The sequence below is a fragment of the Lithobates pipiens genome, unplaced genomic scaffold, assembly GCF_037356315.1.
Source record: "Lithobates pipiens isolate NorthernLeopardFrog02 unplaced genomic scaffold, aLitPip1_a1.2 Scaffold_1, whole genome shotgun sequence".
Taxonomy (NCBI): domain Eukaryota; kingdom Metazoa; phylum Chordata; class Amphibia; order Anura; family Ranidae; genus Lithobates; species Lithobates pipiens.
This window is the reverse complement of record NW_027507685.1, coordinates 127,740,998-127,768,922: the sequence shown is the minus strand read 5'-3', so window position 1 is coordinate 127,768,922 and position 27,925 is coordinate 127,740,998. Positions and strand designations below refer to the sequence as shown.

Sequence of the window (27,925 nt, the reverse complement as noted above, 5' to 3'; positions counted from 1 at the left end):
TGTCTCTTGTGCACAGAGATTCCTCCGGATCTTTGGAATCTTTTGATGATATAATGTACGATAGATGATAATATACAGTAATTAAAGCGGGATTCCACCCTAAAGTGGAACCTCCGCTGATCGGATCCCTCCCCCCCTCCGGTGTCACAATTGGCACCTTTCAGGGGGGAGGGGGGTGGAGATACCTGTCAAAGACAGGTATTTACACCCACTTCCGGGCATAGACTCCCGTGGGAGTCTACGCCATTTCCTGCCTTGCCGCGCTGTCTGCTGGGACACACACGGGTCTCAGAGACAGCGCGGAGAATTCCTATTGCGCTGCGCGACTCGCGCATGCGCAGTAGGGAACCGGGAAGTGAAGCCGATTCGCTTCACTTCCTGATTCCCTCACCTAGAATGGTGGCGGCAGCAGCCGAGGGCCGAGCGATCGATCGGCCTCGGCTACCGGCATCGCTGGAACCCGGGACAGGTGAGTGTCCATTTATTAAAAGTCAGCAGCTGTAGTATTTATAGCTGCTGGCTTTTAATATTTTTTTTTTGGTGGAATCCCTCTTTAAAGTCTTTGAAATCTTTAGTTGAGGAACGTTATTCTGAAATTGTTTGACAGTTTTTAGACGCAGCTTTTCCAAGATTGATTAGGCTCTGCCTCTCTTCACTTCTAATGCCGCGTACACACAACCAGACCTTCCCACAGAAAAGGTCCGACAGAATCATTTCATCGGATATTCCGATTGTGTGTGGGCTTCCTCTGACTTTTTTCTTAAAAAATTGTGATGGGCCTAGAAATAGAACATGTATTTGAATCTTTAGAATCTTTCCAACAGAATCAATTCCTATCGGGAAAACCATTCGTCTGTATGCTATTCCGACTGACCAAATACGACGCAAGGACAGCTATTGGCTACTGGCTATTGAACTTAATTTGCTAGTCCCATCGTACGTCATTGCATTCGAAACAAATGGACTTAGGTGTGATCGTGTGTAGGCAAAGCCGTTTGGTCGGGACTCTGTTGGAAACTCCGTCAGAGTTTATGCTGACGGAAAGTCCGGTCGTGAGTATGTGGCATAAGACACTCTGTGGTTGATTTACTAAAGGCAAATCCACTTTGCACTACAAGTGCACTTGGAAGTGCAGTCGCTTTAGACCTGAGGGGAAGATCTGAAATTAGGGGAAGCTCTGCTGATTTTTTCCATCCAATTATGTACAAGAAAAAAATGCTGTTTTTTATTTTCCTTGCATGTCCCCCTCAGTTCTACAGCAAGTGCACTTGTAGTGCAAGTTGGATTTGCCTTTAGTAAATCAACCCCTCTGACTCTCTAAGATGCTCTTTTTATACCCAGTCATGTTAGTGAGGTGTTGCCATTTTAAGTGGTTGTAGGCTGAAGGTTTTTTACCTTCATGCGTTCTATGCATGAAGGTGGGGGGTGAGCCGCAGCGCTATGTGTCTAATGGATGCATAGAGCAGGGCTCAGGAGTGAGCATGCATCAATGCCCCCCCCCCCCCATAGCGCTTGCTACGGGGGGCACTGGTCAAGGGGGAGAAGCCAGGAGAAAAGGATCAGACCAGTTTAAACATTTGATATGTTTTCTACTATAAATAAAATATGGGTTTATAAGATTTGCAGATTATTGCATTCTGTTTTTATGTAGATTTTTCACAGCGTTTCATCTTTTTTGGAATTGGGGCTGTACATGTGATATGGGTTGTGGCTTTTCATTCTCCTCCTCCTAACCACTTGCCAACTGCCTAATTGGGGAAATGTGTCATTTGTTTGACACTAAATACTGGGGGGGTTATGGCTGCAACTAGATGCCATAACCCTGGTATTTTATTTTCAGACTTTTCTTTAAAAGTAATCCCCACAGCGGATTTGCCGCGGGATCACTTTTAGAAGTGGTGGGAGTGACGTCACTTCCGGGTTTTCTGGCCACATAAACATGGCTTTTATTTTTTCTTAATGCAAAAGAGTTAAAAAATATCTTTTACTTTTAAGGGTAGAGGAGAAATGCCCCCATGTCTGACCCCAGATCTTTCCATAAAGTGGACCTGTCACGCTGTATTGCTATCACAAGGGATCTTTACATTTCTTGCAATAACAATAAAATGATTAAAAATTATTTAGGAATAGTGTAAAAATAAAAAATAAATGGAATAAAATAAATAATAAATATATATATATATTTTTAAAGCGACCTCTATCCACGCGCAGTGGTGAACGCATACGTATATCACGCCCACATATGTAAATGGCTTTCAAACCACAAGTGAGGTATCGCCGCAAACATCGGAGCGAGAGCAATCATTCTAGCACAGAACCTTGTCTGTAACTGTAAACTGGTAACCTGTAGAAATTTTTAAAGCGTTACCTATGGAGATTTTTTAAGTACTGTAGTTTGGCGTCATTCCAGGAGATTTTAAAACGTGACATGTTAGATATCTATTTACATCATCTTTCACATCTTTAAAAAAAAAAATGCATTGCAAAAACGCTGCGCAAAAACCATGTGACAAAAAAAAAACAACTGCCATTTTATTTTCTAGGGTAGGGTCTCTGCTAAAAAAAAATATATATATATATATATATATATATATATATATATATTGTGAGGGGGTTCGCTCGGTAGCGGGTGTGTGTGACCCCCTGGATGGGTTCACAACACAAAGTCAGGCACAGCAGACAGCGGTGTAGGTGCAAAAAACAAAAGATCCGGTTTATTTAGGCTACATGCAGTGATACATATAACAGCCAAACAAAATAAAACAAGAAAATAAATCCTGGTCAGCTTGACCTCTAACTACACACGTAGACTCCCTGTCTAACAACTGGGTGCAGCCTTGTGCTGCCCCAGTCCCTGTCCCTATTGTAGGGGTTTGCCACACAGGCGTTAACTCACCGCACAGAACAGATCTCAGACTCCCCAGTCTATACACACAAAACTGGTTCCAGGATGGAGCATCTCCCTATGCATGCTGGGGTTTTTTGTAGAGGTCTTAATGAGCCCACTTACTACAGCTGGGCTCATTAACTCTTCCCCTCTAATTGTAAAAGTCTGCATAAAGCCTGAATCTAGGACACACATATTTCCCATCCTGAATACAACCAGGTGATTTTACCTGCGTGCTGCCACATACCCCCCCCCTCTTGTTTCAACCTTGGGGTTGTAACACAAGCAGCCAGACACGCATGTATCCGAGACAAAGCATCCACATTCCCCATTTTAACACCAGGGCGATGCTTAACTGTAAAGTTAAATTCCTGTAGGGCCAGGAACCACCTATTTACCCTTCTATTGGTCTCCTTGTTCTGAGCCATCCACTTTAAAGGAGCGTGATCAGTCACCAGGTCAAAGTGCCTACCTAGCAGATAGTACCGAAGGGAATCTAGAGCCCACTTCACTGCTAAACATTCCTTCTCAATCGTGGAGTAATTTACCTCATGGGACTTCAACTTCCTGCTGAGGTAAATGACTGGGTGCTCTTCCCCGTTCCAGACCTGGGATAACACTGCTCCTAACCCAACGTCTGATGCATCAGTTTGTACAACAAAGTCCTTAGAGAAGTCTGGTGAGTACAACACTGGCTGGCTACATAAGGCTGTTTTTAAGGACTGAAATGCTTCCTCAGCCTCTGGGGACCATTTAACCATAACCGACTCTTTCCCTTTTGTCAGGTTGGTGAGGGGCACAGCCTGAGAAGCAAAATGGGGAATGAATCGTCGATAATAGCCAGCGATTCCCAGAAAGGCTCGTACCTGTTTCTTGCTGTTGGGACGTGGCCAACTCTGTATGGCCTCGACTTTATTGACTTGGGGTTTTATCACCCCCCTCCCAATAGTGTACCCAAGATATTTGGCCTCCTCCTGTCCAATGGTACACTTCTTTGGATTGGCCGTAAACCCAGCTTCCCGGATAGAGTCTAGGACTGCTTGTACTTTTGGCAAATGTGAGACCCAGTCTGTGCTATGGATAATCACATCATCCAGGTAAGCTGCAGCATATTTATGATGGGGCCTCAGAATCTTATCCATTTTCCGCTGGAATGTTGCCGGTGCATTCTGTAACCCAAACGGCATTCTCTTATATTGGAATGCCCCATCTGGGGTTACAAACGCAGTTTTCTCCTTGGCCGACTCGGCCAGGGGAATTTGCCAATACCCTTTGGTGAGATCAAGAGTTGTCATATATCGGGCTGTTCCCAGCCGGTCAACCAACTCATCTATACGTGGCATGGGGTAGGTGTCAAATTTTGTAACTTTATTTAATTGTCTAAAATCGTTACAAAACCGCCAGCTCCCATCAGGTTTGGGCACTAGTACAATAGGACTGGACCAGTCACTCTGGGACTCCTCTATCACACCCAATTCCAGCATCCTTTGAACCTCCCCACGTATTGCCTCCCGTCGGGCCTCTGGTATTCTATAAGGTTTTAGTTTTACCCTTTCTCCTGGCGGGGTGATAATGTCATGCTCTACGCCAGATGTTTGTCCCGGAAGCTCAGAGAAAATCTCTTTGTTACGAAGTACAAACTCTTTAACCTCCTGTTGTTGGGGTTTCGATAAGGTGTCTGCTATTCCAACTTCAGGAACTAAGCAATCAGGCTGTACTTGTGACAAAGTCTCTGCGACTAGGGATTCCCTATCCCTCCAGGCTTTCAGCAGATTGACGTGATAGATCTGTTCCGGCTTTCGCCTTCCTGGCTGTCTAACCCTGTAGTTCACCTCACTAATTTTTTCAATTACTTCATATGGACCTTGCCATTTGGCCAGAAATTTGCTTTCAACCGTAGGGACTAGCACCAAGACCCTATCCCCCGGGGAAAAAGTACGTGTCTTGGCCCCACGGTTGTACACTCTCTGCTGTGCTAACTGCGCTTGGGTTAAATGTTCCTTTACAATTGGCATTACCTGTGCAATTCTATCTTGCATCAGGGCGACATGCTCAATCACACTCCTGTGAGGAGAACTCTCATTTTCCCAAGTTTCCTTGGCGATATCCAGCAGCCCTCTTGGGTGTCTCCCATAGAGCAACTCGAAGGGTGAGAAACCCGTAGAGGATTGGGGTACCTCCCTAATGGCAAACATCAGATAGGGTATTAGACAATCCCAATTCTTTCCATCTCTATCCACCACCTTCTTTAACATTTGTTTTAGGGTTTTGTTGAATCTTTCAACCAACCCATCTTTTTGGGGGTGATACACAGATGTACGCAATTGCTTCACTTTGTACAACTTGCATAATTCTTTCATAACCCGGGACATAAAGGGTGTACCTTGGTCCGTAAGCAGTTCCTTACAAATACCCAAGCGGCTAAAAACAAGGGATAGCTCTTTGGCTATGGTTTTGGCCGAGGTATTTCGGAGAGGAATTGCTTCCGGATAACGGGTGGCATAGTCCAATATAACCAAAATGTACTGATGCCCCTTAGCAGACTTCATTATCGGACCTACCAAATCCATTGCGATCCTCTCAAAGGGGACCTCAATGATAGGAAGAGGTACCAGTGGGTTACGGAAATGTGGCATAGGTGCCGACTTCTGACACACAGGGCAGGAGGAACAATACTTTTCTATTTCCTTCATGACCCCAGGCCAATAGAATCTCTGCAATACCCTCTCTCTGGTTTTCTCTGTCCCCAGATGACCTCCCAGAATGTGTCCATGAGCCTATTCTAACACCAACTTCCTGTAAGGTTTGGGCACTACAAGTTGCTCAATGGTTTCTTCTGCCCGCATTCTCCACCAACTGTGAGGGGGTTCGCTCGGTAGCGGGTGTGTGTGACCCCCTGGATGGGTTCACAACACAAAGTCAGGCACAGCAGACAGCGGTGTAGGTGCAAAAAACAAAAGATCCGGTTTATTTAGGCTACATGCAGTGATACATATAACAGCCAAACAAAATAAAACAAGAAAATAAATCCTGGTCAGCTTGACCTCTAACTACACACGTAGACTCCCTGTCTAACAACTGGGTGCAGCCTTGTGCTGCCCCAGTCCCTGTCCCTATTGTAGGGGTTTGCCACACAGGCGTTAACTCACCGCACAGAACAGATCTTAGACTCCCCAGTCTATACACACAAAACTGGTTCCAGGATGGAGCATCTCCCTATGCATGCTGGGGTTTTTTGTAGAGGTCTTAATGAGCCCACTTACTACAGCTGGGCTCATTAACTCTTCCCCTCTAATTGTAAAAGTCTGCATAAAGCCTGAATCTAGGACACACATATTTCCCATCCTGAATACAACCAGGTGATTTTACCTGCGTGCTGCCACAATATATATATATATATATATATATATATATATATATATATATATATATATATATATATATATATATATATATAAAATGCGTGGGGGTTCTAAGTAATTAGTCCTAGCAAAAAATACTTAAGCAAGTGGCTGTATTGCATTTTCATCCAAACATGTTTTGAGTTCTTGGAGCTGGAATGGGATGGTATTTAGGCAGAATATAAGACAGAAAAAAGAACAGGAAGTACCAATGTGGCAATGTTTTTTATAGTCCAACAAGCACGCAGGAGCCGCGGGCTCTAAAAACCACCCTCTGGCTATATAGCATTGCCGGAGTTTGTAAACTGTTAGAAGTTTTTGCGGTAATTAATATTTTAAGTAATAAGGGTTTCTGAAAATATATGTAAGTTATATGTTTGGTGGTGAGTGATTGTTTCTGAAGGTCACACTACAGCAGATCATATAGAGAGGAGTGGTTTTGCTGAGTAGGTATTTATATTTTGAGTTACTAGTCAGAACAATGGGTGGAGTTATGCTACTTATCTATAGACTGAACCATATTGGGTATATATGCAAATGTGGGAGTTATTAGGATTTGCTGACATAACATCTTGAAACAGTATAAGAATGGGGTAGGATTATGGGAAGAGGAGGAATGGTGGGATGAGAAAGGATTCTACACTTTGGAGAATGTAGATCAGAAAACCTATTCCTCCTTCTGAAGCCATCACCATGCCATATGTTACCAGATGTCAATCTTGTCTTTGCTTGTCTTTCTGAAAAATAAACGGACTATTGGATGGACGAAGGATTCTTCAATTTCTACTCCTGAAAGTACGTTTGAAATGCCTTGGATGAAAGATACATATATCCGCTACACACACCCTTTGGAGAAGGGTTACTGATTCACATATAACACAAAGACTTTGCTAGTTATTATGAAACGCCCCTGTGAGTGAGTATGTAGAGCTTATTCTACACTACACTACATTTTACTCTTCTCTTATACTCATTTTTTTACATTGTCGTGCCAGCCGAAATGATCAATTGTTTTCCCTATTGCCAAAGGGGGGAAATTAGAGATTTGTCAAGTTTTTGGCAACAAATGATCAAAGAACCTAGAAGGAGGCGTTTGCGTCAGATGCGGACAAACGGTCCAGAAGAAAAACAGTGAAGGGTGAGTTTTTTTCTCTTTGTTTTCTCACCTCTCTGTACACAAAATTAAATAAAAAAAAAAGATACAGCCTACGAAGTTGATTGATAAGGCCAGTTGGACGGTATACTTCAAGTTATTTTTGGAAAATCCAGGACTTTGTGAAGACGTAATTTAGTTACGTACGTGAAGATATCTGCCAAGGTTTGTTCCTAAGAAGGTGAGAGAGTCTCACATAAGAAAATATTGGGTTGTTACCCAAGAAGAAAAAAGTGTTGAAATAAGAACAAAGACTTCACGGTATTTGAAAAAGTCACCATTGTTGGTACAAAGGCAAATGTACACTTTGGGTGAGCTAATATGGAAGTCGGATTTTGATGTTTGAAGATGGAAGGTCCAAGCACAAAGGCAAAGAATAGATCAACAGGCTATACACTACAGCACATTACAGCACACAATTCAAGAATTCAAGAAACAAGGCAAAGAGCTACAAAAGAAGAAAAAATGAAGATAAAGCAACGAACAACAAAGTTAAAGGGACATTATTCATCTCTTGTTTTATTTTAAGTACACACAGGACTATCATACTAACAAGGGGTGAGTGTGTCTGTTTATATAACAGGGTAATATGGCAATGGTTAATCTCTAGGCTCAGAAGTAAGTCTCAGTACGATCGGGAAATGTATATATTTCATATGTATGGAATATAGGAATACATGCAGTAGTAAGGTAATTAATTAATTTATGCCAGAGTGTAAAGAAGTTCATTAAGAAGAAAATTAAGTTTAATGCTGCATGTATATCTTTATGTATTAAGCCCTGAACAAAGTTTTCAGAGAAAAAATATTGGTTAAAATGTGGAAAGAACTATATGAAATTGAGATAATGGAAAAAACATGATGTTTAGTGTTTTACAAAAATTCTACAGATTTGGTTTTAGGAAATAATAAGTTAAGCATTGAACAATTTTTACAAAAAATCCAAACTTGGATTTGGTTATTAAATTAAAAGTAGTAAATTGTTCTAATTTACTTAAGGTTACCCAGAGAAAATATTAAAATATGAAAGTTTTTGTTCAATCTAAAAAATTTTTAAAATAACTATTGTTAAAAGTTTTTGTAAATGAGTATTTCTGGTAAAGTAATGACTTTTGGTTGTGGGAGGAGTTTTCTCGGGGAAATGGCCAATCGCAGGTCATGGGCAGGACCCAATCTGTGAGTTTCACGAGATTGTCTTCTAAACAATTTTTTGTCATTATTATAATCAGGAAGGTCATATAACATAGTGTACATGATTTTTCGTAGATGTACAAACAAAATATGTTTAAAAAGTGTTAAAAAGGTTAAACATTTTAAAAAACGAGAAACAAGATTGTTATCGAATTGTACAGTGTAGGGTGTACAAAGCATGGTAGCTAAGACTGTCAGTAACAGATCATTCTCTGAAGAGTATGTGACATGTGAGGAGTGTATTACCAACAGAGAGATGCAGATCAAGTTACAGACTGGTCAGACATGCCATGACATTTTTCACTTTAATGGATCAAAGCACAATATATTTTTGTGTTAAATTTTCCAGATACTTTGAAGAGGGTTCACTGATGAGGAAAATATATATTTAAAAGGTATCATCACTTACTAAAAGTAATTGTTTTGAAAAATAAGATTTTTTAGGCCTTAATAACTTTTTCGAGAGTTCATTGAGATTTTTGCAGACAAAGTATCTGTCTGAGTAAATTTTAATGAATTATATAGGCTTACTGTAGGGCAAATATATTTTTAATAACAAAAGATAACTTATATACAAACATTTGAAGATCTGAAGAAAGCCCTTATAAATTTAGTATTTTTGGTAAATATAGAAATATCTCTCAGTCATTTTACATTTAAGTGTATGTGGATGATGAGACAGTTTCATTGGTATTTATAAATAAATGTGTTAAGGGTGCATTGTCCAATGCTACAGATCTGAGACGTTGTGGGTTTAGCACCATTTGTTTTGAAAAACATCTTATGTTACACTAAAGGTGTTATTTCAAGGAAAACAGGAGGTGTCAATACACACAGCTTTGTCTAATGGCAATTGGATGTTAAAAAGATCAGTTGTAGTGTGAGGGACAGAGCCACAGTCATGTAAATTAATCATGAGAATGTCACTTTTTCAACTTTTAGTGGACGCATTGAAAGCTGAATTTGCTGCCAAGTGTTGGTTTTGCAGTCAGTGACAGAGCAGGTGTGGTTCATTCAATCATACTGTATGAGGAGAATGCTGGGTTCTGAAAAGAAATGTCAACATGATCAAATTTCTTTCAGAAACAGAATATTTAGGAAAGCCCAACCTAAATTAATGTTCTTTTACAAAATTAAAATAAATTGTCAGTGTAGAGAAAAAAACAGTAATCTGGCAAGTTTATTCTTTTAGAAGATTTAATTTAGTCACAGGATAATGAGGGGGACTATGAGTTAGAATCAGTACAGACTGATAAAGGAGATAACATTTATTGTAAAAATAATTGGATTCCAATAATAATGGATAGAGTTATTTTTAAATGAAAATATTTATTTTTGCATATCCAGGTACCTGATTGATTGATTTTTGTTTTAGCTTATGAAAAAATTCTGAACTACTCATTTTAGAACACTTTGTCATCAAACTTCTGAACATTGTTTTATTTGTTTATAGAATTATCTAAAGTGAAAGAGGCCTAACCTGATACTACAAAGTATTGAGGGATTTGGCAAGTCTATATAGATTGATTATATTAGTTTTTTCCACTTGCTACAGGAGGATTACAAGGATATTGTTTTTTTTTAGTTTATGTTTCTTTTTGATAAATTAATTGAGGTAATTCTAGAAAAAATAATATTTTTTATAAAAACGAAGTTGTTGTGAATTTATGTCATATTCCATTGGGGTTAGATTCCAAACCATGGAATCAGTTAATGATTTAAAATTTTATAGGACAGGTAGTGAAGGACATGTATGCTATTTTAGGTTTAATAAAGTTTTTGTTTCTTATCATCTTAAGTACTCAGGTATTGTAGAACGTATGAATAGTATTGGTTAAGATGATAAAAGGTAAATATTGGGTGATTTATTTACCTGCTATAGTTTAAAAACTTTATTTTTTTCTAAACATAGGGTTTGTTAACTTTTTGAGTTAATGACAGTCTTTTGAGAATAGCATACTTAGTTTTTTTATATTATCTGTTGTATAGAAAGTAGTGTGGTTGCAAATTTTGCAAACAACAGGTATAGGTATTTCAGAAGTTTGTTCACAAAACATGGCTAGGCCTATGCTAATTTAAATAGAAATGATGTCTTGAATGAGATTTCTACTTCTAATGAGTATGTTTAGTAATTTATTCCAGTAGCTAAAAGTTATGGTTAAGAATTATAGATCTGAAGGTACCAAGGATGTCAACAAGGATGTCAACTGGCATATCAGTTGGGAAGATTATTTTGTTATTTTTAAGGTACATTGGGATTATAGTTTTTGTTTCAAAAGTATTGGTAAAAATAAAAATAATTGGTAAAAATAAGAATAAAATGGGTAAACATAGAAAGGATTATCATTCTAAAATGGTTTACATTGATTAATGAAAATTATTTAGGAAAACATAATTTTTAAAAGAATTTGATACTTGTTTTCATTTCTTTTTATAGATATATCTTTCGTTTCTAAACGTAAAGAAAACGATTTTATTTTATTTTTTTTATTTAGTTTTTTGAAATATTTCCATGACAATGCAACAAGCACAACTAAATTTCTATTTGTTACTATTTTTTGTTTTTTCAAAAATTATTATTTTTTGATTATGTTATCAAGGACTATCAATTTTTGGTGAACTTGCATCAAAAGCGACATATTGATCGGTTGATCATTATGTGAGGGGGAGTTAGGATGTGATTCTCATAAGAATTTTTTTATGAATTATCTGAATAATGATGATAGTAATAAGATAATAGGAAAGACAAAAATGTATAATTAGAAGTATATGAAGAAAAGGATTTCAATGTGTCTAAACAAAGTTATTGTTGAATTTAAATAATTTTGGAATGTTTAAAAAAAATAAATAAATAAATAAATAAATAGAAAAAGTTGCTTGCTGGTCATGGATAGATAGATAAATAAATCGAAAAATAAATAGAATGATAGAATATATAAAATATGACAATCAACTAATGGGAAAGTTTTTATATATTTTGTTTCAAATCTGTATTAGGGTTAGAATGAAACAATTTTATAAATTGATTAATGAAGAAATGAAAAAGGTGGAAAAAATTATGACAAGTATTTTTAGTCAGAAAATTACTTCTGGTTTATCTGATCCAGTGATTAGCTATGGTACATCTGGAGCAATTGATTCAAAATGTGTATGAAAGGGCCATAAATGAAGTGTGAGTGATTTAGGTAATATCTAAGTTGTGTGAATGTCATTTTGTAACCAGTTGTTCTTTATGACCAGAGTTTATGACTAAAGGTCAGTAGGTCAGTGGTTTCACAGATAAGAAAACACATAGAGAGTGTGTCATATAATGGAACAGTATACTTGAAAAAAAAAGATCATTTTTAAAGTAAGATCATAGATTATCCATAAAATATTTATATGATATGGTTAAAGTTATAAGAGTTTCACAAGAAGTTAAATACATTTATAAAGTTGAAAGAAGAAAATATTTAATATTACATGATTTAGATGGAGAATTAATTAAAATTAAATATAATAGTTTATACTTTCTCAATGGAATGAAATATTTAAATATTTTTCATAGAAACATCTCAGAATTTTTGAAAATGTTTATGTACAAATTCTGACTCACTAAAATGTATTAATGTGTATTGTATTAATGTTTATTGTATTGTTTGTATTGGAAAAAAAAAAAAAAAAAAAAAAAAAAAATCAGAGACATTTATTATTTAAGATGAATGCACTTATTATTTGTTGAATATCGTGCATTGAGGGGGAATATGTTAGAAGTTTTTGCGGTAATTAATATTTTAAGTAATAAGGGTTTCTGAAAATATATGTAAGTTATATGTTTGGTGGTGAGTGATTGTTTCTGAAGGTCACACTACAGCAGATCATATAGAGAGGAGTGGTTTTGCTGAGTAGGTATTTATATTTTGAGTTACTAGTCAGAACAATGGGTGGAGTTATGCTACTTATCTATAGACTGAACCATATTGGGTATATATGCAAATGTGGGAGTTATTAGGATTTGCTGACATAACATCTTGAAACAGTATAAGAATGGGGTAGGATTATGGGAAGAGGAGGAATGGTGGGATGAGAAAGGATTCTACACTTTGGAGAATGTAGATCAGAAAACCTATTCCTCCTTCTGAAGCCATCACCATGCCATATGTTACCAGATGTCAATCTTGTCTTTGCTTGTCTTTCTGAAAAATAAACGGACTATTGGATGGACGAAGGATTCTTCAATTTCTACTCCTGAAAGTACGTTTGAAATGCCTTGGATGAAAGATACATATATCCGCTACACACACCCTTTGGAGAAGGGTTACTGATTCACATATAACACAAAGACTTTGCTAGTTATTATGAAACGCCCCTGTGAGTGAGTATGTAGAGCTTATTCTACACTACACTACATTTTACTCTTCTCTTATACTCATTTTTTTACATAAACCACATAAGTGACTGAACAGAATTACTAATAATTTAAAGGCAAAATAATACTCATAATATAAGAATTTGTATTAGGCTGTTTGCATGGAGTGTTGACCTATTACACATTCAGCTGGCAAGCATGTAAGCATGTAGGTACCTGTTATATAACCAGTGTCAGTCATTAATATTTCCAGCACCTGCTTCAAAAGTTTCCTCCAGTTAAACTTTATTTAATCTGCTCCATATACACCATTGTTCCACCTTCCTTAACTGCTTCTGTCAGCAGATTTTCCAGCGCTCAGAGAGACAATTGGGCACTGTGTCATAAAGTAAACTGGGGCAATGTAGCTGATAAATATGTATGACAGGAAAACTCCCCGCTGATCACGGTGGTGTGTCACAGCGATACACAGAAAATGGTCACAGTGCCGAGAATAGCCTCAGATCGCTCACTGACAAACACAGCTCCACCGTTGAAGACGTAATCATGAAACATACAAAACTCTCTTGTGGCATATAGTCTAATCAATCTCATTCTAAGCCATAAAAGCGGGCGTTTTTCAGGTCAGACCTGACAATGATTAGTCACAACGCTATGATAAGCTTTTATGGCTTCATTTGCCATTCTGTAATTTTAAAGGGAACTTGTCCAGTTGATTGTCACCACTGAAGCTTCCATTCAGCAATGAAAGCTGCCTTGGTCCAGTTCCTAGTGTTGCTAGTTTTGGAGCAGGATTGTCACTGTGTGCGATATTCTATAGATGTATTTTTATTTTTTTGCCTTTGAAGAAGGCTCCATAGCCAAAACGCGTCAGTTAAAGCCTATACCTTTGTACCCCTGTAACAAATAAAGTACTTTTATTTAAGAGCATCTGAGTTGCTAGCCTTCCTGATTCAAGAATTTTACCTATAGGACCTGAACGCCCTGGCTAGAGCTCATGGACTTTCACATTAGCAGTAGAGCTGGGGTAACAATTCGTTTATTCTATAGATGTACTCTAGTTCTGTTTCCAGGGATCAGGCAAGTTAAGTCATCTTCCACTGAACAAACTGAATGTTTTTTGCTTCTTTTAGACAAAACTCTCTATTTCCAACATAGATCTGCCCATTTTGGACCATGGATGACCCAAGAAAGGCAACTGCTGTCCCCAATTTTACATTGCTTGCAGGGACTCCTTAATGCTCAGAAGCTTCATTTGAGAGAGTGGGGCATTTAAAGTGGTTGTAAACCCTTACAAACCACTTTGACCTACAGGTAAGCCTAGATTAAGGCTTACCTGTAGGTCCAAGAAATATCTCCCAAACCTATATGGTTTAGGAGATATTTGCGCAAAAACAGGCACCGCTGTCTACGGCGCATGCGCCATAGACAGCGGCGCGCAGGCGCACTGAGCGTGGCATCGACGATGACGAAGATGCCGCGCAATGCCGCGCGTCTCGGCTCCCGTGCGCATGCGCGGGAGTGACGTCATCGCTGCTCCGGCGAATCACAGCGCCGGAGCAGCCAGACCCACGGAGACCCACCAAGAAGATGGATGCTCGGAACTACAGGGGACAGCGGTGACTTCGCTGGCTCCTGTGTCAGGTAAGTGACACATAATGGGCTACTATGCGATGCATAGTAGTCCATTATGCTTTGCCTTTGCAGGGAATGAAAGAGGAAGTAAACTCATCAGGGTTTACTTACTCTTTAAGGAGAAGTTGGACTTCCATTGAAAACCTTTAATATCAAAATACAAATGAGTTTCTTTGGATCTGTAGCTAATTCAAGAGAAGTATGGCCAAACCTTTTTTGGCCATACTTCTCTTATGTGTCTCAGACGTGCACTTACTTGTGCTCTCCTGTGACCCAAAGTGAGCTTATAGCGGGTTACTGCCCACTATCAGCAGACAGCACAGAGCCGCTCCAGGCTCTGGAAGGATCCCGACCGTATTGTCAGCATTCACCCAGCTGCCCGATTAACAGCTGGCTGTGACTCTCAGCGCAGCTCATCCCTTCTCCTACCTGGTGCTCCAGTGAGCGCTAAAGGGGCAGAGCATAGGGTGGTTACTAACAGTCACTGCTCTCCACTCTGAGATGACTAAGAAATTAGCAATTATGGGCTGCGATTGCTCATTTCTTGGTCTTAGAGCCAACTTGGGACAGCTGCAGCGTCACACTGATGCTGCAGCATGGAGGCGATAATAAATGTTTTGTTGTTTTTTGTACCCCAAACTTCTCCTTTAAAGTGTATCTAATCTCAAGAGCAAAATGTATTATATTGCAGCTTAACAGTCCTTAGGTGGCTGCATTTGTTTTCCTAATTTTGGGCTTTCTTTGCTTTCACCTAGTGATTCCTCCAGAAACACTCTTCCTGTACTAGTGTGACAACAACACTCTATTAATTAGTGTACTGTACCTATGGAGGAGCAGTGTTGTCCATATGTGTGTTAGGGCCACAGAGCACCTTCCCCTCAATCCCAAAACATGAAGTGGAGGTGTTCATGTAGCACTGATCCCCGAAGGAGCTGCTGGTTTTGTTGGGCTTACTGTTACCTTCTTGACCTCGCCTCTGTCTAGGGGTTTCCAGTGGTAGATGGCCCAAAGAAATGCAGAAACTGACACTGGATCCTCTTTTGGGTTATTTATTTTCGAAGATAACAGAGTTTCTTAATAAAGGTAGAGAGTAGAAAGGAAGTTCAGGTACTTTTGGAACTGCAAAATCCAGAGAATAAACTTTTCACAGCTGGATTCTCACAACCTCCTGATAGACCTCCTCTCACTAGGCCTAGCAGCCGGCAGGGTGTTAAGTAAAGCAAAGTTTCTGCCACAAACTTGGATGTAGAACACTTGAAAATCAAAAGTCTCTGCCACAGACTTGGATGTAACTGAGGGACATAGACGAATTTAGAGAACTATCATATGGTACCGGTATCTCTCAGCCAGTCTGGCGATACCATATGAATATAGATCCACAAAGTGTTCTTCAACTGAGCCTCCAGGGTCCTTCTGACAAACCAGCCTTATGCATGGCCTTCTCCAGAAGAGTCCTCCCCTGGATGCTTCTCCAGTTGCTGGGCCTCTCCCTAGATGAGACGGCAACAGACCACCTTTGAATCATTAGGGCCTCATATCCATTCAAGGCTGTCCCTGCAGTTGCTTTGCCTCGGGCTATCCAACCCCGAGGCTCGGAACTGCATGGATCCGCACTCCATGCCAGGAGGGCTATGGGGGCTGGTCAGGAGGACCAGGACCAAACAGGCAGAAAATCTCTTCTGGACTGGAACCCCGAAACACATGATCGCAGTACCTTAAATACCACCTCCCAGAATGCACAGCAGAAAAACACTCCCACTGGGCTGGTTCCGAGACAAGGATGGCACTCAATACACCCAACTAGACTGCTTTCTGTCACTTGCCAGTGGTGACAGCGACACCTGCAGCCAAGCACCTGCAGCTAGACTGGTACTGAAACCATAATGTAGCAAAATTAGCCCCAAAACCCCACTGTGGTTTTAGGAATATTCATTTTCAAAAACATATAGCACGTGCTCATCAGGAGCCGGCGCTACATTCAAATACGTGAACTGGGCAGGGCTTGATAAGACTGCTTGAGAAAACACTGCAGAAAGGGCAGGTATCAGCTCGCAAGATTTCAGGCAGAATCAGCAGGAATTTTGACACTTATCAGACAGATAGAAATATAGATTGAAAGCGTTTTGTTTTAACAGACCAAAAGGGAGCAAATTAGAGAAGCTCATTGATAGGGATTACATATCCTTTAATGTGGTAATAAGATTTATTGCCTTGCCTTCATTTAATTAGCCAGTTACAGTGCCGGGACAGGGTCATCTAGAACCCAGAGCGAACGTGTCAAATTGTACCCCCCCAGATGTATGATTATATATCAGCAAAAATACCCCCTCCCCCCACCACCACAAAAAAATTGAGCACTAATATGCATGCATAAATTCCCCTTTCTCCCAGTACAAATCTGCCCCCTACTGAAATCCCCCTCCTGGTACAAATCTTTGCCCCTCGCAAATCCTCTCCTTCCCCATATATCTCCAGCACAAACCCCCCGTCTCAAAAAAAAATTTTCCCCATTCTAGCACAAATCCTTTACCCCTCACATTTTCCCTCTGAGCATAAACCCACCCTGCCACTTCAAATCTCCCCTCCTAGCACAAATTCCCCCCAAATGTCCCCTCTTAGCACAAATACCCCCCAATCATTCCATCTAGCACAACCCCCCCACGCAAAAAAAATGTACAATCTTAGGAAAAATCCCTCCTACCATATTACCTTTTCTAGCACAAACTCCTGAAAGCCCCCCTCCTAGCCCAAATCCTCTTCACCCATCCCCCCTCCCAACACAAATCCCCCCCAAATCACCACTCCCACACTTCAAATTTTCCTTCCTAGAATAATTCTTATGCCCCACCCCCTAAATTCCCCCTCCCAGCACAAATTCCCTCCCCCCAATCTCCGTATCTTGCCCCCCACCTCACCTCACATGATACCAGAGTGCCCAGGGCAGCCGCCTTTCCTGCCCACCCCTTGTCCCGGCCCTGTTCATACACATTCAGTATTGAAGAGATGGGTGGCATCTCTAATGGAAAAATATCCAAAAAATGACGTCTACCATCTTGAAGTTCTGCTTCTGCTAGTAACACACTTCCGTTTCTAAGGTGACAACACTCGCTCACTCACTGTACCTATGGAAGAGCAGTGTTGTCACCCTAAGACCAGAAGTATGTTAGGACTGTAGAGCACCTTTCTCTCTCTTCAATACCAATACATATGGTGGAGGAGTTCTGTAGTTCAATACGTGACATGGGCAGGGCTGATAATACTGCTTGAGAAAACACAACAGAGAGGGCAGGAAGTTACCAGCTCACAAGATCTCAGGCAGGTCCAAAAGCAAATTTTTTACACTTATTAGGCAGATAAAACAAAACACTTTTATTTCTGGATCTAACAGACCAAAAAGGGAGTACCGTAAATAGGAGAAGCTCATTGATAGGGATTACATACCCTTTAATGTGATAATAAGATTAATTCAGTGCCTTACCGGCATTTAATCAGCCAGTTACTGACTGTGCTATTCATACACATTTAGTTATAAGGAATAAGGGATATAGGAATAGGGAATAAGTTGGCAACCCTAATGGGCAAATGTCCAAAATTATCTGTTTACCTTCTTGAAATCCTTTATACCGGAGAAATATTTTAAAGTTCGTTCCGGAAAGCTAGTCGGCACTATGTGCTTGAAGAATGAAATTTGCTTTTAGAAAGCAGTCGTTGTGGGCTAAAGAATGGCCACAAGCGCTTTTACCGAAAAGGAAACAGACTACAGACTACTGAATTCTATGAAATATTCATACACTTCTACCCACTGTCTATTTGACTGATTAGCACTTTAAGACCATTAGGTTATGGATACCCGCACCACTTTGAGAAATGTACTGAAACTATACTTACAAGAATGCACACATCACTGTGCAAAAACCATCTTTGTGGTCAATATATTTTATCTTTTGTTATATTACATTTATATTTGCAAATATTTTAAACTACAACCATAGATCAGAAACATGAGAAAGACGCATTCTGGTTGCCCATGTCACCCAATCAGATTCTTCCTTTCATCCTCTATTACTAAGATTTGTTGGGTAAGACATATGTAATCTCTTGAGGATAGTAACCTCTAGAGTAGAGTGGAGTTCAAAACGATAATGTATGCTGTACCCAAAAGCAAATAGATTTTAGTTTATAGTGAGATCAGGATAAACAGCTGATAGGACATAGGCTATAGGGCTGTGAAGTCTGCTTTACAGCTTCCACAGCCTTGAGAGCATGGCCATTCATGCAGATACAATCTGCTTCCCTCACGTCACAGTTTCTGCACTATGTTCCATACATCTGTATGTTTGGCAATGCCAAAAACTGATGTATATGACAACTGTTATTTCACTTCTATAGCACCAAAGCCAACTTGAGATAGCAATGTAGCAATTAGTTTTAGGATGTTATACTACATTGCAGCACCCCAGGTACAGTGCTTCTTATTAATACCCCTTGAAATTTTCCGCATTTTGTTATGTTACAACCAAAAACGTAAATACATTTTTTTGGGGATTTTATTTGATAGACCAACACAAAGTGGCCCATAATTGTGAAGTAGAAGGAAAATGATAAATGGTTTTCAATTTTTTTTACAAATAAATATGTGAAGAGTGTGGCCTGCATTTGTATTCAGTCCCCTTTACTCTGATACCCCTAACTAAAATCTAGTGGAACCAATTACCTTCAGAAGTCACCTAATTAGTAAATGGAGTCCACCTGTGTGTAATTTAATCTCAGTATAAATACAGCTGTGCTGTGAAGCCCTCGCAGGTTTGTTAGAGAACCTCAGTGAACATATAGCATCATGAGTGAAATCATGAGGGAACACACCAGACAGGTCAGGGATAAAGATGTGGAGAGGTTTAAAGCAGGGTTAAGTTATAAAAAAATATCCCATGCTTTAAACATCTAACGAAGCACTGTTCAATCCATCATCCGAAAATGGAAAGCGTATGGCACAACTGCAAACCTACCAAGACTTGGCCGTCCACCTAAACTGACAGTCTGGGCAAGGAGAGCATTAATCAGAGAAGCAGCCAAGAGGCCCATGGTAACTCTGGAGGAGCTGCAGAGACCCACAGCTCAGATGGGAGAATCTGTCCACAGGACAACTATTAGTTGTGCACTCCACATATCTAGCCTTTATGGAACAGAGGCAAGAAGAAAGCCATTCTTGAAGGAAAGGCATAATAAGTTCCATTGCAGTTTGCAAGAAGCCATGTGAGGGACATAGCAAACATGTGCAAAAAGGTGCTCTGGTCAGATCGGACTAAAATTGAACTTTTTGGCCTAAAAGCAAAATACTATGTGTGGCGGAAAACTAACACTGCACATCACCCTGAACACACCACCCCACCATGAAACATGGTGGTGGCAGCATCATGTTATGGAGATGCTTTTCTTCATCAGGGACAGGGAAGCTGGTCAGAGTTGACGAGAAGATGGATGGAGCCAAATACAGGGCAATCTTAGAAGAAAACCTGTTAAAGTCTGAAAAAGACTTGACACTGGGGTGGAGGTTCACCTTCCAGCAGGGCAACGACCCTAAACATGCAGCCAGAGCTACAATGGAATGTTTTAGATCAAAGCATATTCATGTGTTAGAATGGCCCAGTCAAAGGCCAGACCTAAATCCAATTGAGAATCTGTGGTAAGACTTAAAAATTGCTGTTAATAGACGTTCTTTGTCCAATCTGACAGAGCTTGAGCTATTTTGCAAAGAAAATGGGCAAACATTTCACTCTCTAGATGTGAAAAGCTAGTAGAGACATACCCAAAAGACTTGCAGCTATAATTGTAGTGAAAGGTAGTTCTACTAAGTATTGACTCGGGGGTGATGTGCTACTTTGTGTTGTTCTATTAAATAAAATCCCTAAAAAATACATTTACATTTTTGGTTGTAACATGACAAAATGTGGAAAATTTCAAGGCACTGTACAATGACTCGGTTTATTTCCAGAGTGCCCTATTATACAGATTCTTATCAGAGCTCAAAATGTTAAGTTAAGTTCTGCCCCCATTCACCTCCATAATGACTACTGAGGTCATCAACTTAATATCACAAAGGTAATACTAGGGATGGGGCAGACCTTATTAGTCCAGGCTCTGCTCAGAATAATCCATATGCCATATGCTATATGGTTACGGCACCAATACCTTAATTAAGGATTTAATTGTGGTCAAATTTGAGTGACCCATTATTAGTGGATAAACTTGCGTTTTCCCTCCCCTCCCCTGTTTTTCCCTTTCCCCTTTCTTTTTCCTTAAAAATGTCATTGGTTTCTGCTCAGAATATGCATATTAGATCCCCTGGGACACCCTAAAAATAAACCAAGATAGTGTTCATTTTACTTTGACGTCCCCTGCTGCATTCATGTCTTGGCTAATGGACATTGCAATTGGAGGGCTCCAGAAGTGATAATATTAAACTGTAGCTCTCCCCAGGCTGATACCCACATAGCCCTCCTACCTGACCCACTACTCATCCACTCATCATTGAGTGATGAATATCACTGCAGTTGCCATCAGAGAGATATACTGATTACGGAGGCTATTCCCTGAAGGGCCACAGAAGACTTACCTACACATGGCAGCTTTAGTGAGGCATTCTGACTCTGTGCCTCCTATGTTAGAACATCACCCCAGGATCCATCCATACCCCTACAGCCACTATCTTTGCCCAGAAACTGATCTATCAGGATCTTCTGTCACTATATGGATCAGGACTGACATTCCCTTATGGTATCCATAATCCATATGTTAGCCACTGCATGCACACATGGCTAACCCAGATCCAGGCATGTACTGGCCATATGGACTATAGGGAGTTTCCCGGTGGGCCGATGGCTCAGTGGGCCGGTTTCAGTAACAGCCAGTGGCATCGCTGGGGGGGACTTTTGGGGCTATATCCCTGAATCTGGGGCCCATAGCCCCGAGTCAGTCCAGGAGTCCCCAACCACAGGGTCCTGGCCCACTACCTGCCCTCTTTCTGGTGACCCTGATGTAAGGAGGGGCTCTCTGGGGAACCTGATGTAAGAGAGAGGCTCTCTGTGGACCCGGATGTAAGGGGGGGCTCTGCGGGGACCCGGATGTAAGGGGTTGGCTCTCTAGGGACCCTGATGTAAGGCAGATGATCTCTGGGGACTCTGATGTAAGAGGGGGGCTCTGGGGACCCTGATGTAAGGGGAAGGCTATATGGGGACCCTGACGTAAGGGGAGGCTCTCTGGGGACCCTGATGTAAGTGGGGGGTCTCTGGGGACCCAGATGTAAGGAGGGGCTCTCTGTGGACCCTGATGCAAGGGGGGATCTCTAGGGGCTTTTTTGCCCAATTGCGTACAGTTTATATACTGTTTTTTGCGTGTTTACAACATTAAAGTGGGCTGGTCTGGATGAAGTCCAGGGCCAAATTTTTGTCCCAGTCCAGCCCTGCCCAGATCACCTCTTGGGCTAATTATTGCCTTTACCCTCTTGTCGCCCCACAACTCGAGCCTAAAAGGGGTTGACACATAGCTACACCTCCTCGACACACAGTGTATATATGAGATACAGCAATAGCCATGATGGTGTCTTACTGTGCCAATTGACTTGGCGTCCGGACATTTTTGTTTTTTGTTATTTGTGTAACATGTTCCTGTACTCTGTTTGTGGTTGTGTGTCCCTGACACAGCTAGTGTGCATTACCCTGCATAGCCTAGCAGATTTTATGTTTCCCACCATTGTGGCTGTCAAGCAGCAACATGATTTTAGATAATTAATTTTGATTAACCTTTATTATTTTTTTTCATTGAGCGGTCCACACTCAATCATTTACAGACTTTCTTTTCGGTTTTCTCCTCTTCTTGGGCTTGGAGAGAAAACCTATTTTTTCCTAGTATGCTTTGAGGCTATATGACTGAACCGTACTGGTATGAGTAGACAGCATTTAATTCTTTGATTCGTGCTTTGTTCATCTTTTGCTTTTTTTTGTTCTTGAAGTGATAAGCCACTGTGAGTAAAGAAAAGTTCCAGGAAGACTGTATTTAGGATATAGATACATACATTCTGCCCGTATATAGGCACTGTCATATAGTGATAGTGAGCCCTTTTATCCATACAAAAAAATATTTGCATCTATTGTTTATAAAAAAACTACTCTTACGAGCAAGAAAATGGTAACATTTTATTAAAGCTGCCAGGCTTATTAGATCTATAACAGCTAAACTCACGGGACTTCAGAGCACAACACATTATAATGCCGTCTGGTTTTCAACTGACCATAATCCAATCTACTCAAGGGTTGACTTAGAAACCCTGAGCCTGTTATTTTCTCAGCTTCAGCTCAGAGCTTATATTGCTACTAAAACAGATAAAAAATGATGTGTTAGTCAATATTATCAACTTTCCAAGCAGAAGGGGTTTCCCTTGGGTACTTTAAAAGGTTAATCTATAAAACAAAGAAAATCATATTCTGGAGATGGCTTTCGGGATAACTGGAGATAGATACTTTCATCAAACTCATCAAGAGCTTTTTGCTAACATGCTAAAAGTTACCATTCCTAAATCTGTTTCAAATGTTTATTGTAGGTTTCTGATAAAAATACAAAAAGCACACCATGAGCTAAACTTCTCATGGGAAAACAGCCATCAGAAATAGTCAAAACATCAGGAATTCGGTCCAAAAGTAAGGAGGACCAGCAAGGAAGTCAGATTCTATATTCCAGTCATTGCGAGGCTGTCCTCTAATGGGCAACGGTACCCCCAGAGATATATATAAACTAAGAACTTAAAAAGAAAAGGAAGAGTGAAAAAAAAGAAGAGGAAGGAGAGGGAAAGAGGGAGTGGAGGGATTGAAGAGAAAGTGGAGTACCACAGACTCAGGAATGGCAAAGGCAACAATTATAAATTACCATAGCTTGCCAAAAGCAGAGAGAAGAAGAAATAGCTGTTCCAAAGTCCCCAAACCTTGAGGAATTTGGAATGTGAAGCCTTCTGGATACTGAACTAGCAAGGCCACCATATGGGTTTTCACACCCAGGAAGGCAACAGACAGGGTTTTCCAGGTATGTGCAATGCTAGCATACCTATTTAAATGCATAGTGGCCAATCAGCATTTAGTTTCATTGCCTCAACCATGGACAGATCTGCCACTGAGGATAGTAAAAGATCTATCCTCAATTTTTTTGCTCCACTGCAACCTGCTGGGATATCGTTCTTGACCTGCTGATGAAAACAAACCTTGAAAAATCCTCTGGAAAACTAGAAGTCTGTTCCAAAAAGTTGGGTTGGGCCAACAACAATGTATACAGTGCTCTTAATGCCCCCAAAGCTGTCTCCCATAGAATCCTTGGCTACAGTGGTCATTATTGGCGGTTTCATTATTACAACTATTGGGCATGGTAACTTAAAGTGGATGTAAACCCACTCTCATCCCTTCTAAACTACTGCCATAGTGGTGATCTATAAGGATATGGCGGTTGGGCGGCACAGCAGTGTAGCAGTTAGCACTCTCGAGCAGTAAAAAGGGTCACTGGTTCGAATCCTAACCACGACACTACCTGCCTGGAGTTCGCATGTTCTCCCTTTGCCTGCGTGGGTTTCCCCTGGGCACTCCGGTTTCCTCCTACACTCCAAAGACATGCTGGTAGGTTAATTGGCTTCTGTCCAAAATTGTCCCTAGTATGAGGACCTTGGATTGTGGGCTCCATGAGGGTAGGGACCAATGTGAGTGTACAATGTACAGGGATAGGGACAATTGTAGACACTCACTCAGGTTGAACTGGATGGACTAGTGTCTTTATTCAACCTTAATAACTATGTAACTATGTAGCTATGATATACATGCCCCCTGCATGTATCCTTACCTGTCAAATGTCTCCCCTCTGTCTGTTATGAGACCCGGAAAACTGCAGATTCTGTGGTTGGGTCTGTTGTCTGTAGCTCAGTGGATGGAGTTGTGATGTCAGTAGACTCCCCGCCCACCTCTACACTCCCCTTGTCAACATGCATTTTCTCCTGTGTATTTCTTCACTAACATCCAGTCAAAACTCAGAAAAGTCACCACATGACTTCAGCATGCCCAATCATGCTGAAGTGTGGAGCAGCCAATCCTGGGAAAGCTGGAGAAAAAATGACGGGATCTGAAGTACACAGAATGTCTCTCTCAGGCTCATGCAATGAGATATGTAAATCACCTGTCACTCACAGCAAGGGGGAAGAACTGACTCATATTTCTCTGTCTGACCTTTTTATCTAACTAAAAAAAGATGAGAAGATTGCTCAGACCTGGATTAACTCTTCTTGGCCCATCTGGGCACAGATGACATGAAATCCTATACTGTACAAGGTGCAAGCCTTAATAAATAAATAAAAAAATTGGGTTTACATCCATTTTAAGGGGATTATTGTCCAGTCAGTGAAGGACATTTTCAAGTTCGCATGGTTACAAGGATTTCCCAGACTTGGGTGAACATAAGTGAAGTGTTTGGTAAAGGTTTCATACTTTTCTTCCCACAAAGGGGGAAACAAACTGCAATTAGATGAAAAATTCTATGTTCAGCAACAAATATTAGTAATGCTCAATGATGACCCATACATCACAGTTGATATCTCAGTTGTGTGTTATTACAGTATGTGGTTGGTGCAGATTTGTAACAACCACTTTACGACTTTCATGAAACGTGATGGTTCTAAATCTTAAATTTTGTTTATACAAATCCAACAGCAAAAAATAACGGATTCTTCATTTTTTTACACCCATTTCCCAATTATAACTAGAATACCTGTGGGTGCAGCCTCGAGTAGCTGCAGCGCTGCCAACTTCCTTGCTTTTGTGTTGTGAGCCTCCTCCCTGAACCTCATTAGAACTCAGGGTCAGCTGCTAGGCTGCTACAAAAAGATTGCTATTTTGCTATTTACTTACATTTTCAGAATCATGATCTCATTCTTTGCCGCCCTCCTCACTTTTCGGCCATCTTTCTTCAGAAACTTTTTGCAGACGTAGAGACGATCTGTCTGCATCTCCCGGGCCAGGCAGATTTCACAGAACTCTTTCCTGCGCAATGTAAAAACATTATCGTGCTACACTTCACAGGCCCATACAAAGTAAAGACAGCAAACCACACTCAATGACAACCGAAGGAAACACAATACTCACGCACAGAGAAGCTGGCCAATCTCATATTTATCTGTGATGTCAGAGAAACAGTTGTAGGTTTTCTCATTGCGGACACTGATGCATCCAAAAGGCATGGCAGCTGCACTAGAAAGAAATGAAGAAATCTGAGAGAGGAGGAGAGGGAACCTTGGGGGAAGAAGGTGTACTGGGGGACAATTGCTACTGGGCCCATGATTCAGGGTTCCCAATGACTGTTACAACTCTTTATACATCACCTGTACACAATAAATAGCATTTTCCTTTTATTTTGTCAATTTTTTTCTTCTGTTGTTTTTTGTTTAATCATTCACTAAGCTTATTAGATTAGAAAAAGTTCACATTTTACAGGATTTTTTTTTTGTTTAAATTGGGTACCTGAAGGGCTAAACAGGACAGTGTAAGGCTTATGATATAAATTGGGCAGTATAAATTTTGGAGCTGTGATTTTTTGTTAAGCCTTTGTTACTTTGGCAACGTGTGGAAACAGGTAGAACGTATTTCAGGAGCATCTTGCCTCTAGGCACAACAGAGCCGTCTCTTGTTCCGAAGCAATGCTCATTAAAAAAAGAGGCTTACCAGTGTTTGAGGAATTGTTTCCAAGCAAAGTGCAGGTTGTCAGTGGATTGGTGGTGTGGGGGGCACTAGGACATCTGACCACAAGAGCGTATGTTTTTTCTCTTTTATGAAGCACATGATTTGTCTGTGTTTTCTGATGATTTTTCCTTAAAATGTTGAGGTCTGAGTTGCAATTTTTTGTGTTTTTCTCTGTGGCCTTTAGACCACATGTCTTCTCCCTCCACCGTTCCCTCCTTCTACAGCTCGTCTCTGAACTGACACTCACTGCATTCACACCTGACCATTACTAACACACTGCATTGTGAGTATGCCATATTACGAAAACAGAAACATTAAAGTGATTGTAAGGGTTTGTTTTTTTTGTTTTGTTTTTTTAAATAACAAACATATCATGCTTACTGCCACTGTGCAGCTCGTTTTGCACAGAGTGGCCCCGAACCCGCTCTTCTAGGGTCCCCCAGCAGCTCTTGCCGCTCCTCCCCACATCAGATAACCCCCTAGGACAGTGATGGCGAACCTTGGCACTCCAGATGTTTTGAAACTACATTTCCCATGATGCTCAACTACACTTCAGAGTGCAAGAGCATTATGGGAAATGTAGTTCCAAAACATCTGGGGTGCCAAGGTTCGCCATCACTGCCCTAGGAGAAGCGCTTTCCCCGGGGGTTACCTTACAGACGCGCTCCCGAGTCCAGTATTCAGCGTTCATAGCGGCCGAATACAGGACCCCGTGTCATTGGATTTGATTGACAGCAGCGGGAGCCAATGGCTGCGCTGCTATCAATCTATCCAATCAAGAGCCAAGAATCCTGGTCAGAGAAACAGCACGTCCCCGTGGGTCAAGTTCCAGGGCTCAGGGAAGTAAAACCTGAGCCCTGGAACTTGGGCGGGGGCTGGGGGACCGGTCACCTCCAGATGTTTTTTCACCTTAATGCATAGGATGCATTAAGGTGAAAAAACACAAAGGTTTACAACCCCTTTAAAGGTTGTCATCTGTGTATAAGGACAGATCAAAGGGCCTTAAAGCTGAACTCCAGAATAAGCAAATATTGTCTAAATGCAAGAGTCATGTGTATTCTTCCTTGAATTACAATGAATTACAATGTGCTTTATGTTTTTCTTCCAGATCTGTGCAACAGTCCACTGAACTTTTTCCTCTGTGCAGGAGCTTCCTGTACTGATGATCGGTCATTAAGGTTGTTGTGACTGGTTTGCTCTCCACCCCATCATGTCTTTTTCTGCAGGCAGCCTGTATTGGGTTGGGTTTGCTGGGTCCCTCTCACAGCTCTGCTGTCTGCACAGGCTGTGTACAGCACAGTGATGATGTCAATGCTATGTTTACATAGTAATAACTGGGTTTGTAAAAGGCATTTGGTGCACACAATCTGTATTTATATTCTTTGTGGTTATTCAGGACTATATTTAAAGTAAGGTGAGGGAAAAAAGTATTTGATCCCCTGCTTATTCTGTACGTTTGCCCACTGACAAAGAAATGATTAGTCTATAATTTTTTATTTATTTTTTTGAAAATTTTTTATTTGGTTTTACAAATAAAAGGTTACAAAAGATA

At 40.5% G+C, this 27,925-nt stretch overlaps 1 protein-coding gene across 3 annotated transcripts in view; it reads right to left on the bottom strand.

Moving 5' to 3' along the window:
• The window catches only part of LOC143974744 (caM kinase-like vesicle-associated protein), a 197,895-nt gene that overhangs the window by 39,007 nt on the left and 130,963 nt on the right, over positions 1–27,925 (bottom strand). Inside the window, exons 2-3 of one of the 3 annotated variants that reach the window (XM_077476446.1) lie at positions 25,780–25,884; positions 25,546–25,677 (exon numbers count right to left, since the gene is read on the bottom strand). In XM_077476446.1, the coding sequence (XP_077332572.1) occupies positions 25,546–25,677; positions 25,780–25,874 (227 nt within the window). In that variant the 5' untranslated portion in view covers positions 25,875–25,884. Of the gene's footprint in view, positions 1–25,545; positions 25,678–25,779; positions 25,885–27,925 lie in introns of those variants that run through there. The other 2 variants (XM_077476437.1, XM_077476456.1) reach the window with 2 other exon arrangements.